At 36.1% G+C, this 13,212-nt stretch overlaps 1 protein-coding gene and 1 pseudogene across 1 annotated transcript; one reads left to right on the top strand and one right to left on the bottom strand.

The window, feature by feature from the left end:
- Positions 1–1,269: 1,269 nt before the first annotated feature.
- LOC117030683 (olfactory receptor 4A47) lies at positions 1,270–2,187 on the top strand. Its single transcript, XM_033120882.1, has one exon. The coding sequence runs from the start codon at positions 1,270–1,272 to the stop codon at positions 2,185–2,187; it is 918 nt and encodes a 305-aa protein (XP_032976773.1).
- Positions 2,188–6,774: 4,587 nt separating this feature from the next.
- Positions 6,775–7,698, bottom strand: LOC117031154 (olfactory receptor 4C45-like; annotated as a pseudogene).
- Between the last annotated feature and the right edge of the window lie 5,514 nt (positions 7,699–13,212).

The raw sequence follows: 13,212 nt of genomic DNA, 5'->3' as shown, positions 1-13,212 counted from the left end.
GATGAGACATGTGTTGTCTTGCTCTCCGTGTCCTCAGAGATGGCATCAGTTCATGGAGGGTAAGGAAGAGGGCACCATGGCCCAGAACGTAGATTGAACAGCTCTCTCGTTATGCAGGAAACCCAGGGAATGCATTTATCCATAAGATTCGGAGCTAGACTTGACACTTTGCAAGAAAGCATTGGTGGTGTGAAAATTTACGCTGTCATGAAACCTCTCATGTGATTCTCATAAACAACTATATCCTTGTGAGTACTGAAATATGTGGGGATTGATTCAATTCTGTAATACTCTTTTGAATATTTTCATATTATAAAGATCTGGAATAAATTTATTTTTCCTCACATCACTATTCTAGGAAACTAACTTTAAGTATAACTATTTGGGGTCATTTTAATGGGCGGGTATTTCTAGATGTCATGATAGGTTTAATTAATATGTTATCTAAGCATTGTTTAATCTTAAAAAGTAGCTGATGATACAGAATTCGATTGAGTGACTTTCAGAAATACAAGTTCACATTGTATTTAGTAAGCTGTTACTTCAATTTCAATATACAGGTGAGTTTTTGCATTTTATCATAATAGTTTTAATATTTTTTATTGGGCATTTCAAAATATTTTTCCTTTAATTCCCTGTTTATTTGAATTATGGACTTTGCTATTGGTGTGTTTGTCTTTCATTTGTTAATTACCTGTTTTACATATGAACTCTGTATGTGCTCTGTTATGTAAATCTTTTTTCAAACTACTTTTTTCTATTAACACTATGGTATCTATTCCTAAATCCTTAACAAAATTTGATATTGTCTATTTGGGACTGCAGTGATTCTTCCACCCCTAGAATATAGAAAGTGATCTCCTTTATTAACTAGAAAGTAAACATAAAGTAAATCTTGCTTTAGTTGTTCTTTAATACTTGATTCAATTTTTATTTTTGTGTAAAGTATTAGCTATATTGTCAATTTTTTGAGCTTCCAGGTGGAAAGCTATGTGTGGCAACGCATTCATTTTATAACGTGTCCTTTCTCAGGTATGACTCTAATTACTTGCCTCTCCACTAGTCTGTAAGATGGTTGAAGTTTGGGACCACGTTTTAATCAGCCGTATATTCTTATAATCTCTGAAAGGACTGCATCCTAAGAAATCATAATTCCTATTTGTTCAATGAATAAACAAATTGTCCTCTGAATTCCAGAAGTCACTAGTAATACAAATATTTACAGGTGATTGTGTCCTGAGCCCTGAAATAAGACATACAGAAGAACCTATGAAACAAAGGACCAATGTGACTGAGTTTGTCCTCTTGGGGCTCACTCAGAGCCTTCAAGTTCAGAAGATATTGTTTGTTGTGTTCTTGTTCAGCTACATTGTGACAGTGGTGGGCAACCTAGTCATTGTTGTGACTATTGTGGTCAGCCCAACCCTGAGTGCCCCTATGTACTTCTTTCTTGCCTACTTATCATTTATGGATGCTGTTTATTCCACTACAGTTACCCCAAATATGATTATAAACTTAGTCGATGAGAAGAAAACCATTTCTTTTGAAGCTTGCATGAGCCAGCTTTTCATAGAGCACTTATTTGGTGGTGCTGAGATTCTGCTCCTGGTGGTCATGGCCTATGACCGCTACGTGGCCATCTGCAAACCCTTGCATTATTTGACGATCATGAACCAACGAGTGTGCATTGTGCTGCTGCTGCTGGCCTGGGTGGGAGGTTTCTTGCATGCTGTAGTTCACCTTTTCTTTGTTCTCAACCTTCCCTTCTGTGGCCCCAATGTCATTGACCACTTCGTCTGTGACATGTACCCCTTATTAAAACTTGCCTGCACCGACACCTACTTTATTGGCCTCACTGTGGTTGCCAATGATGGCGTGATCTGTGTGGCCATCTTCGTGCTGTTACTCATCTCCTATGGGGTCATTCTGCACTCCCTGAAGAATCATAGTCAGGAGGGGAAGCGCAAAGCCTTATCCACCTGTGGCTCCCACATTACTGTGGTGGTCCTCTTCTTTGTCCCTTGTATTTTTATATATGTGAGACCTCCTTGTATCTTACCGATTGATAAATACTTGACTGTGTTTTACACCGTTATCACCCCTATGTTGAACCCCTTAATCTATACTCTGAGGAATGGAGAGATGAAAAGTGCCATGAAAAAGCTGTGGATCAGAAACAGAAAATAAGGCAGCAGAGAAATGTGTCACCTATTTTCAATGAAGAATTGTTTCTTCCTGGAAAGACGGATTATTATTGATGTGTAGGAAATTTCTCCTCAGGTTCTATAACTTGGGCATGGGAAAAAGCATTTATTATGTGAATACTTCTGATGATCAACATGTTTTTTAGATTGTCATAATTTCCTAATTAAATATATATATGTAGTTTAAAATATATTTTTAATATTTTCATAACTTCTTGGGAAAATATATATTCAGTTTTTGTGGGTGAAATGTTCTGTTGAGATTATAGATTATGTCCTATATTATGAGTTTGCTATAGTAATTATTGTAAATTTATTTTAGTTAATGGTAGATTTTTTTCTCGTGTTTCTCTGTTAAATAATGTAATGTTTTTCAGAATTAATAGTGCTTACTACAGATATCAGAAGATAAGAAATAGAATATAAAAAGTTAGTTCACTTCTCTTCACACAAAGATAGCCCATATTAATATTTGAAGTATACATCTCATTTTTGTATCTGCAAAATACTTTAAGTATATAATTTCTTTATTTGTATTGCTTAGCATGTTCAGATTGAAGGAGAATGATGCTTCGGACTTCTAATATTAATCATGAGTAGGCTAAGTATATAGAAAGAATCTGAATGAACAAGGCAGACATGCAGAAAAACAACTAAAATCTTATGTATTTTCCCGAATGGGAAATCATATCTCCTCATGTTAATCAACTTTGTTTGCTGTTATAGTTTCATGAAGATGATTCATTTATCTTCCCAGATAGTTCAGAATATGTGATAATTCCACTGCCATTTGTCAATATTCCATCTCCTCTTTTGCTTATAGTGTTTTATAGGCTTCTATGGAGACCCAGGCCCTGTCTCACGTATGTAAAGTAAGAATAACCCATAATCCATGAGCTTCGCATATGCAATTACAGAGATTGACATCAGATATTTTGGGTGATATCATAGGTTAGAAAATGCTAACTGTATATGCTATTCGTACCTCTCTTATTAATGGAATACAGATTATTAGGTGACAAAGAGGTGAGACTGTATTGTGTTATTTGACAGAGATCTCATTCAGAAAATTCTCTCTTGAATTAAGTTTAAAACAAGATTTTATCACATCTCTTGAGATATTATTTGCAAAACAAAATATTATTTGCCTGACAGATGCTAGGGAGCATGTAGTCATGATTCTGTCTCTCTATTTAGTCTGAATTCCAAAGGCCTACGGCTAAGTAGGGGGCAGTGGGTCCTTTTCAAGGGTAAATCACACTGTGTGAAAACCTTGTGTCCTGAGTTTAATCACTGTTATTATTACATAGAGGTGTTTATATCTTCTTAAAGGCTTCTCAGATGTAACTCTGTTCACTAAATAATATCAAATATTTGATTTTATCAGAATTTATGTAATTAATTTGTCCACCTTTGCACATTGCTATAGATTGAAGGTTTGTGTCCCCCCCGATTCATGACTTAAATCTTTTATAATATGGTGGTATTTGGAGGTGAGTCCCTTGGGAGGTGATTAGGTCATGAAGGTGGAGCCCAAATGAATGGGATTAGCGTCTTTATACAAGACTCCAGAGAGCTCACTTGCCCCTTCTGCCATGTTAGGACACAGTGAAAAGATGGCTGTCTATGAAGTAGGAAGCAGGACTCTATGAAACAGTGATCTGCCAGCAACTTGATCTTGGTCTTCCCAGCTTCTAAAACTGGAGAAGTAAATGTTTGTTGTCTACCACCTAGTCTGTGGTATTCTGTTATAGCAGCTGAAATGGACTAAGACTGCTAGTTAATTTTCAAATTTGTATGAATTTTTCAAGAGATGTGATAATAATCTTGGTCAGTTTTCTATGTTCATTGGTATATAACCACACTGAAGTCAGGGAAAGTTACTTAATTGTCTTCATGCTCTGTTTCCTGCACAATGTCTGGGACAAAATCTAATTATAAACTTTGTCAATTATTTTCTTGCATTCTTGATCTATTGGAGTGAGAATTTTTGCTTGATCTATTGGTGTGATGAATTTGAATGAACTCTTTCTAATCTATATCTATATCTGTATCTATATCTATATTTGTGATATTTGCTACAAATATGTACCTCATTTATGCTATACTTAGGGTGTTTTTTTTCTATAAATGTGTTACATTTTAATATTATTTTACTTTCATTCTTCTATCACATCATTCTTGGAAAATTCCACTTCCTTCTTATAAGATTTTATAAATTTTATCACCTTGGTTTTCTGAAGTTACTTTCAAAAAACTTTTTAAAACCCATCTAGAATTTATTTTGTTTGTGATAAAAAATACCTTGGCTTATTTCCCCCAAACAGATAAAATAATCTGCCAACATTTTTATTAATTTTACTGTAATGTGAACATTTTCTATTTAATATGTCAAGGTTTATATGTCTGAAAAGTTCAAATTTGGGGGTGTTTCCACTCCTCCTCCCCATTTGTTCAGGCTAAACTTGACTGAACGATTCTTCTGACATGAACTGAGGTTACTCTCTAGTATTCAGCTGGTTGCTGGGCTTTTAAGGAGAGTCCAAGATGACTTTGCTCATGTGAATCGTGCCTTAGCAGGGATGGCTAGCAGCTCAGGCTCTTCTGGGCCCTTCTCCTTTCCCATGTAGATGCTTGGCTATACGGACAAGGTCTCTCCAGTGAGGCTGTCACATTTGTAAGATTGCAGCTCAGGGTTTCCAGCAGGAGGAGGCGAAAGGTCTAAGGAGAGTTAAGATCTCATTCCATCATGGCATCAGCTTGAAGCCCGGGTTCTCAAGTTCTAAATCCAGGCTGCTTCTGTGCATCAAATGAATAACCAACAAAATGAAAAGTAACCCCACGAAATGGGAGAAAATATTTGCAAATCATATATCTCATTAGGGGTTGATATCCGAAAAGCTTTTGAAACAAGTTCTGTTCAGGCATCTCACAGTTGCCCCAACCAGCTCCCCCATTTGTAACTGTGGAGATATTTAAGGGCTGGCGATGGGCTAGTTCTTAGTGTCCAGACCGGCTCACTGGCCCCATTAAGTTTCTTTGCAGAAATAAGAACTCACTGTTTTGCTGTCCCTATTCATAAATGGATGGCATTTTTGACATATTTTGAAGTGAAGTGATGCTGAGGCAGATGTGTGGTCCTCCCATGATCACGGTTGGGGAATGACAGTTGCAATATTCCTGGGCTCCTCTGCCAGGAGCTGCAGTCTTCAGCTTTCCATGTGCTCTGGTGGCATCTCTGAAGGCTGTGACAGTGTGTGAGCAAGTCTCGCTATTTTTCAGCTGACTCATGTTTTCAATTTAAAGCATTTAATTCTTACAACTTAAGTATGTAATGCTATTTCCCTTTTACAGATGAAAAATAATACAGGTAGAGAAGTAAAGTAACTTGCTTACATTTACAAAGCTAATTAAAGCTGGAGCAAGATGAGAAATCAAGCTTTTTTGATCCAAAACTCCCAAACTCTGACTTCGAAGCATCTGACTCTTTCCAGATCTCTTAAAATTTCATTATGTTCATGATATGGATTGTTTTCTACAATCCAGATTTGTATCATTGTTGTCCAGTTTCATGACACGTACTTGTTCTTACATCACTATGTAGCCTATTGCCTGTAGGCTGCAAGCCTGTACAGCTTGTTACTGGACAGGACAACATGAGATGAAATCAAGCACAAAAGAAAATGATGCCTATCAAGAGATGCAGTAAACACGAGATGTGTGAGGTTGCTGCTGGCATAACATGGCATACTGTTGTACAGCAAAAACTTTTTGTATAAGTAGAAAGAGTGCACTCTAAAACAATGATAAAAAGTATAGCATAGTAAATACGTAAACCAGTAGCATAGTCATTTATTAACATTATCAAATATTATGTACTGTACACAATTGTGTGATATATTTTTATCTGACTGGCAGCATAGTAGGTCTGTTTTCACCAGCATCACCACAAACAGTCAGTAATTTCTGTCCCTGCAACATTATGTCAGCTACGATGTCACGAGGCAATAGGAATTTTTCAGCTCCGTTTAATCAATGGGACCACCATCGTTCATGTGGTCCATTGTTGACTGTTGTTTTTCCTCTTTTAAAATAAAACTTTATTCTAGCTGTATTGCTGTATATAGTGTTTAAGAATATTGCTATTAAACAAAAGAATATTGCTGTTGATCTGTTTCATATCCACAATCAGGGTGACATTATGACTTTTGTAGGCCTCTGGTACTTTTGTCCTCATGGGTCCTTTCTTCCATAAAAATGTTAAAAAATATATTTTATGACTGTGTTGGTTTAAAAATGACTATAATCCAAGTTATGTTTGGATTATGTTTACTTTTCTTCTCTCTTTAAAAGTAATGCAAACTTCTCATGGGCTCATGAATCTATTATGGGCTCTAGGCACTGCACCTCCGATGCCTTAATGGATACATCAGCACGGCCCACAGCATGTAGGCACCTGAAGAAAGTCGATCCAGGCAGATAATTTATCATCCCAAGTTTAATCAACTAAGGGGAATAAATCCGATGAAATATCACTAGAGTTTTTTCTTAAATACTCTAATCACAAGATTTATTCATCATCAGTATTCACTATTTGCCCCCAGAGCTTCTTCATGACAGTCTTTACTTCTGCATTTCTGAGGGTGTAGATTAAAGAGTTCAACATAGGAGTTACTATGGTGCAAAACACAGTCACAGCTTTGTCGGTGGGGAAGAAGGTCATGGGTCTTGGGCACAGTGACGAACAAGGTACAAAGAATAAGATGACAACAGTGACATGAGAGGCACACATAGGCAGGGCTTTGTGATGGCCTTTAGAGCTGTGAGTCCTCAGGGAGCACAGGATGACAACATAGGAAACAACCACCATAGAAAAAATGAGCAAGCACAGTGACCCACTGTTGGCAGTAATCAGGGGCCCCAAGGTGTGAGTGTGCAGGTTAGCTCCAGGACATGTATTAAATCACACATAAAAAGGTCAGTGACATTTGGGCCACAGATGGTAACTGGGCTATGCATAAAATCTGGATCCCTCTATGAACAAACCCTAAAACTCCAGCTATTCCCACCAGGAAACCACACACACGTCGGCTCATGATGGTCCTATAATGCAAGGGCTTACAGATGGCGACATAGCGGTCATAGGCCATGGCAACTAAGAAGATGATTTCAGCTCCAGCAAAGAAATGCTCAGCAAAGAGCTGAGTCATGCAGCCATTGAAAGATATGGTGTTCTTTTTAGAGATGAAGTTAAAGATCATTTTGGGTGCTATATGGAAGATGAGTAGAAACCATCTTTAATGGACAAATGGGACAGAAAAAAGTACATGGGAGAACCCATGGCTGGGCTGAAGAAGATGGTGTCCGAGATGAGCAGGTTACCTGCCAGTGTGATCAAGTAGATGATGAAAAACACAGCAAATAAGACTTCCTTCAGGTCTGGAATCTGAGTCAGGCCCAGTAGGATGAATTCTGTTACGTTGCTCATCTTTCCCTTCAGTTCAGCTTGGCTTGTGAGCATGTGATCCATCTGGAAAGAGCACAGCATTTCTTAGTGATGATATTTTAAATTTAATACTACAATATGCCATCACCTCTTTCTTCCTGGTTCTGGGATTGTTGGACTACTCCTTCCACTCAACTCTGTCGTTTTGTAGATAGTCACAAAGAAGAATGGAAGGAGTTTAAATTTCTCTTTAGTTATATAATTAAAAGTGACAATACCTTACAAACACGACAATAGAAGAAAGGTGTTAATTATAAATGTTGATTACCATTGACTTCCAAACTTTCTAGCTCTAAAACTCTCACAGATAAGTTTTTGGGACATATTGAAATAGTAACAATTGTTTTGAAATTATACTTGTCTACTGTCATGAATATTTATAGGTATATGAACACAATATTATTTCAAAAGTCATCCATGCATCAGACATGAAAGTACCCAGGCTTACTATACCAGATGTGTTCTGTGAGTTATTATTCCTTTCTGCCAAATGAATGTACAAGCACACACACATAGAGACAGCACGGCAGTTCATCCCTTCAATGCCAAGGAAGTGTCTTTATAATGGCTCATGGAAAAGCATTCACTCAACAGCCTTGGTTGTTGTGTGTGGCTCAACATGATTCTTTCATGCTCACTCTTTCCACATCTTTGAACGCAGACGTGTAAGTGATGTACATTTCCCTGAAAAGGTCTCAGTATTTCTTAAGTGAACTTTCTGTGCAGTTGGTCTTTCTTCACATATACACTAATGCTCTGGATTAGATATGTCATCCTACTTACATTTTACAAATGGAATTAAATGAGTCATGAATTTTCCTTGAGTTTCCTGTTGAGAAAACACAAATGTTGGGATGACCTAATATACTGCAATTTGCCCTTTTGTTATAAGTTTAATCAAGGAAGATGAACTTGAAGTTTTGTTGCTAACTGGTGGAAATATGAATATATGAAAGAATACTTTGTTTTTTTTGGAATGATCTGTACATGGGTTTTCAAGAGTGAGTACATGTTGTTTACAAAAGATCGTAAGATATTTTATTCCTTCTCCCACTCTTTCTTCTTTCTCCATTTTCTGTCCAAAACATAGCCACATGTTTTTCCTCAGACATTTCTGAATACAGAAGTCAGCATCATGACCTCTCAGCTTCAACAAAGGTGAGGAAAGATATCTTTACTTTTCAGAAAAGGTCCGTCTCTGAGTTGTTTTTTCTCTATTCATGGCTCCTATAGTCGGAGACTGTGTGGTTAATCATTCTTAATGGATGTAATCCACAAATTCTACCGTCAGTGTGGCACCAAGAAGTCATGAAAAGGAGAAAGAATTGCATGAAACGGAAAGCTGCAATATCAGCTACTTTATGAGACATAAATGTGAACCACAATGTCGTAATTGTGATTTCAGTAGTTCTCAACAGTGTCTGGTCTGCCAATATCACAGATAGTGTTTTCTATTGATCTTCTCATTTCGTTGTGTCTAAATTCATTTTCAGACAGTAAGATTAACCTTCAATTCACAGACTCTAACTACCAAAACTATTCCAGTGAAAATAAATTGGCTAAATTGAGTTATCTGCTTAAAATTTGGGGAAATATATTTAGTTATCACTGACCTGAATCTAGTTGACTGTAGGTTTCTCAGTGTTTAGATCGAGCCCAGCCATTGCTTTCCTCCCTTTGTGGCACAGGCTCCACACCCACAAATAGACTCCATGAGCTAACAATTGGTACGCTGGAAATTCTTATCTCTCTAGACAACTCTCCCAATCTTGGAATTGCAGTTTATTTTGGTCCCCATTATCAGTCTGGATTTACTCAGAAAATGAGCTATTTTTACTAGGAAACTTTAGTAGCTCAAGGATTGAATTTATACTTCTTGGCTTCCAATGAAAGTATAAATACATCTTCACAAATACATACATTTTCAGATATGTTAGAGCTGTATTCAATCGAACTTAAAAACAGTGGGAACAATCAAACTTCTTTAAATCAGGAAAAGTTAGTATATGGAAGTATAAAACGTATACATGAATCAAATCAACTTGATTGGACACTGTTTTCTCAATCAATTCTGCTAAATTTTTGTTTCCCAAACAGGTCCATGAAAAATGTAGAGAGAATTCTTAATCTTCCTGATTTAAGCCCTCCTTCTAATGCACTGAGCTTGGGAGCAGTGTCTTTAGAAATCTTCAGCTTGTCAGTACATGGCTCTGCTGGTGTCACTTCCTTAAACGTCCTTCTTTGTAATTTTTTCTTCATTGTCTCTAGAGAGACGTTTAAATTGGCTTACATGAAGTAAAGGATTTGGTAATGCATTGACCTCTCAAGTCCTCAGAGGATTAGTAATTGGGTCTGTTGAAATATTTGATTTGCTGCAGCATCAGCCAAAATCGTGCATTTACTCCCACTTGGCACCCACAAACCTCCTTAGAGGCCAGCTTTAGAAATGCAGTTGAGCTATGGATGGACATGTGTCTCTGGCTATAGTTTAGTATTGGGCTTGGGTAATGGATGTTGGAAAGCTTCACTATGGGGCTTTGTTGCTCATTTTGACATTGGTGAGTATGACATAGGATATAGGTGGTTTCAGGCATAGGTGAGAGTTCAGAGAATGGATTACTCTCTGAAAATGTGACTGTCCTAAATGATATGTCTGCCCTGAGAATGGAAATGCTAGTCTTCAAGGTTATGTGCCAGAATACCCTTGGAGATTGTTTCATTTTTAATAGTGACTTACTGAGGAGTCTTAGATGGCAGGATTCCTATCTACCAAAAATTGAGTAATTTTAAAGTCGTAGACATGTCAACTTCCTTTAGACAAAGTACCTAGATAACAGATTCTCAAGATGTATTCAGGGGAATATAGCTTTCTCTTTGCTCCACAGATAGAGTATCTTGGGGGAAGTGCAGCAAAGTACTATGTTTTCACACAGTAGCTGCTGAGAAAATCATACTCAGCCAAGTACTCATGCATAAAGACATCCAGATGTAGAGTATAGAAACACTATAGAAAGGAAGCTCCATTACAATCTTCATCGCCTCAGCTTCTGAGGCAATAAAGAGCTGGCTGGAACTGCAAAGCATCACCTTTCTTTGTTCTCATCAGCCTTTACCTTTAAACCAAATTGACACACTCCTGAAGTCCAGAACCAGATAACGAAGCAATGCTCCAAACTCTGTCCTCAACAGTTAATTTTCCTCCTCTGTTCTGCCAACCTCACTCACAGTTTGTCTCTCTTCCTCAGTATTTTTTTATTGTGTTAAAATATACATAGCATAAATTTATTGTTTTAACTATTTAAGTGTATAGTTCAGTGGCATTAAGTATATTCACATATATGCAACCATCACCACCAACCATCTCCACAACATTTTCCTCCCAAACTGAAATTCCGTATCCATTAAAAAAATGACTGTTCATTGCTCCCTTACACCATCTACTGGAAACCACGGAATTACTTCTGGCTTCTGTAAGTTTGACAATATTAGATACCTTGTGTAAGTGGAATTACGTAGTATTAATTTTTCTATCACTGGTTTATTTCACTTAGAATAAGGACCTCAAAATCCATCCATGTTGTCACAAATGGCAGGTTTCTTTCTTTTGTAATGCTAAGTAATATTGCATGTATGTATGTACCACATTTTAAAGAAATCCATGAATCCATCAATGGAAATTTTGGTTGTTTCCACATCTTAGCTCTTGAGCTTAATACTGAAATAAACATCAGAGTGCAAATAATTCCTTGAGATCTCAATTTCAGTATTTTTGGATAAATACTTAGGAATGGGATTACTGGATCATATGGTAGTGTTAATTTTTAGGAACCTCCACACTGTTTTCCACAGTGGCTGTACTAATTGCTAGCAACAGTGCACAAGTGTTCCCTTTTCTTCACAACCTCACCAACACTTGTCATCTCTTGTCTTTTTGATAATAGTCATTTTAACAAGATTTGAGGTGATATATCATTGTGGTTTTGATTTACATTTCCCTAATGTTTAATGATATTTAACATTTTTTTATTTACTTTTTTGGCCTTTTGTGTATCGTCTTTGTAATCATGACAATTCTAGTCCTTGGCCCATTTTTCAAATTGGGGTATTTTTGCTATTGAGTTCTATGAATTCTTTATATGTTCTGAATATTAACCCCTTAACAATTACATGATTTGCAAATATTTTCTCCCTTTCTATAAGATGTCGTTTCATTGCTATTACTTTGTTGAGAGTTTTTGCATGTATGTCCATCAAGAACATTGGCCTACAGTTTTCTTGAGTTTGACTTTGGTAACAGTGTAATTCTGGCCTTATAAAACGAGTTTGGAAGTGTTTTTTTTTTTCCTTTTTTTTTTTCCTTATGAAATTTTTAGAAGAGCTTGGGAAGGATTGGCATTAATTCTTCTTTAAATGTTTTGTGGCTTCACTAGTGAATTCTATGTTCTTTCCTTTCATGGGAAGTTTGTGATTACTGATTCAACTTTCTTGCTTGTTATCGGTCTGTTCAGATTATCTATTTCTTCTTGCTTCAGATTTGGTAGCTTGTATGTTTCTAGGAATTTATCCATTACTTCTAAGTTATCCAGTTTGTAGGTGTATTATTATTTATAGCAATCTCTTATAGTCTTTTTATTTTTGTGGCATCAGTTTTAAGGTCTTCTCTTTCATTTCTGATTTTATTTATTTGACTTTTTTTTCTTTTTTCTCTGTCTAGCCCATTTGTATATTTTGGTTTTCTTTTCAAACAAACCCAACTCTTAGTTTCACTGATTTTTTAAAATTGTTGTTTTTAGTTTCTATTTATTTCTCTTCTAATCTTTATTATTCCCTCCTCTGCTAACTTTGGGCTTTGTTCCTCTTTTTCTCATTTCTTGAGAGATACTGTAGGTTGTTTATTTGAGATCTTCTTTACTTGAGATCTTCTTTTTCAATGTAGATGTTCATAAATTACCCTATTAATATTGCTTTTGCTGCATCCCATAGATTATGGTGTATAGTTTTTTTTTCATTTTTGTTTTTCTTGAAATACTTTCTAATTCCTTTTTTAATTTCTTCTTTAAACCATTGGTTGTACAGCAATGTGTTGTTTAATTTCCATATATTGGGAAATTTTCCATTTTTTCTTCTGCTTTTGATTTCTAGTTCACTTGATTGTATTAAGCAAAGATACTTTATATGATTCCAATCTTCTTCAATTTTTGAATATTTCTGACCTAGTGTATTATTTCTCCTGTATCTTTCATGTGCTCTTGGGAAGAATGTATATTGTACTGCTATTAGAGGGAATGTTCTATATATGTCTGTTAGGTTTATTTGTTCTGTATTGTCGTTCAAGTTCATTGTGTTTATTAATTTTCTATCTAGGTGTCCTATCCATCATTGAGAGTGCAGTATTATATTTTCCTACTATTACTTTGCTCTAGTCTATTTCTTCTTTGAGGTCTGTTAATTTTTGCTTTATTTATTTAATTACTCCAATGTTGGTTGCATATATTTCTAATT

The sequence above is a fragment of the Rhinolophus ferrumequinum genome, chromosome 11, assembly GCF_004115265.2.
Source record: "Rhinolophus ferrumequinum isolate MPI-CBG mRhiFer1 chromosome 11, mRhiFer1_v1.p, whole genome shotgun sequence".
In the NCBI taxonomy this organism is placed as follows: domain Eukaryota; kingdom Metazoa; phylum Chordata; class Mammalia; order Chiroptera; family Rhinolophidae; genus Rhinolophus; species Rhinolophus ferrumequinum.
Note: the sequence above shows the minus strand (reverse complement) of the source record. Positions and strands in the feature narration are given on the sequence as shown.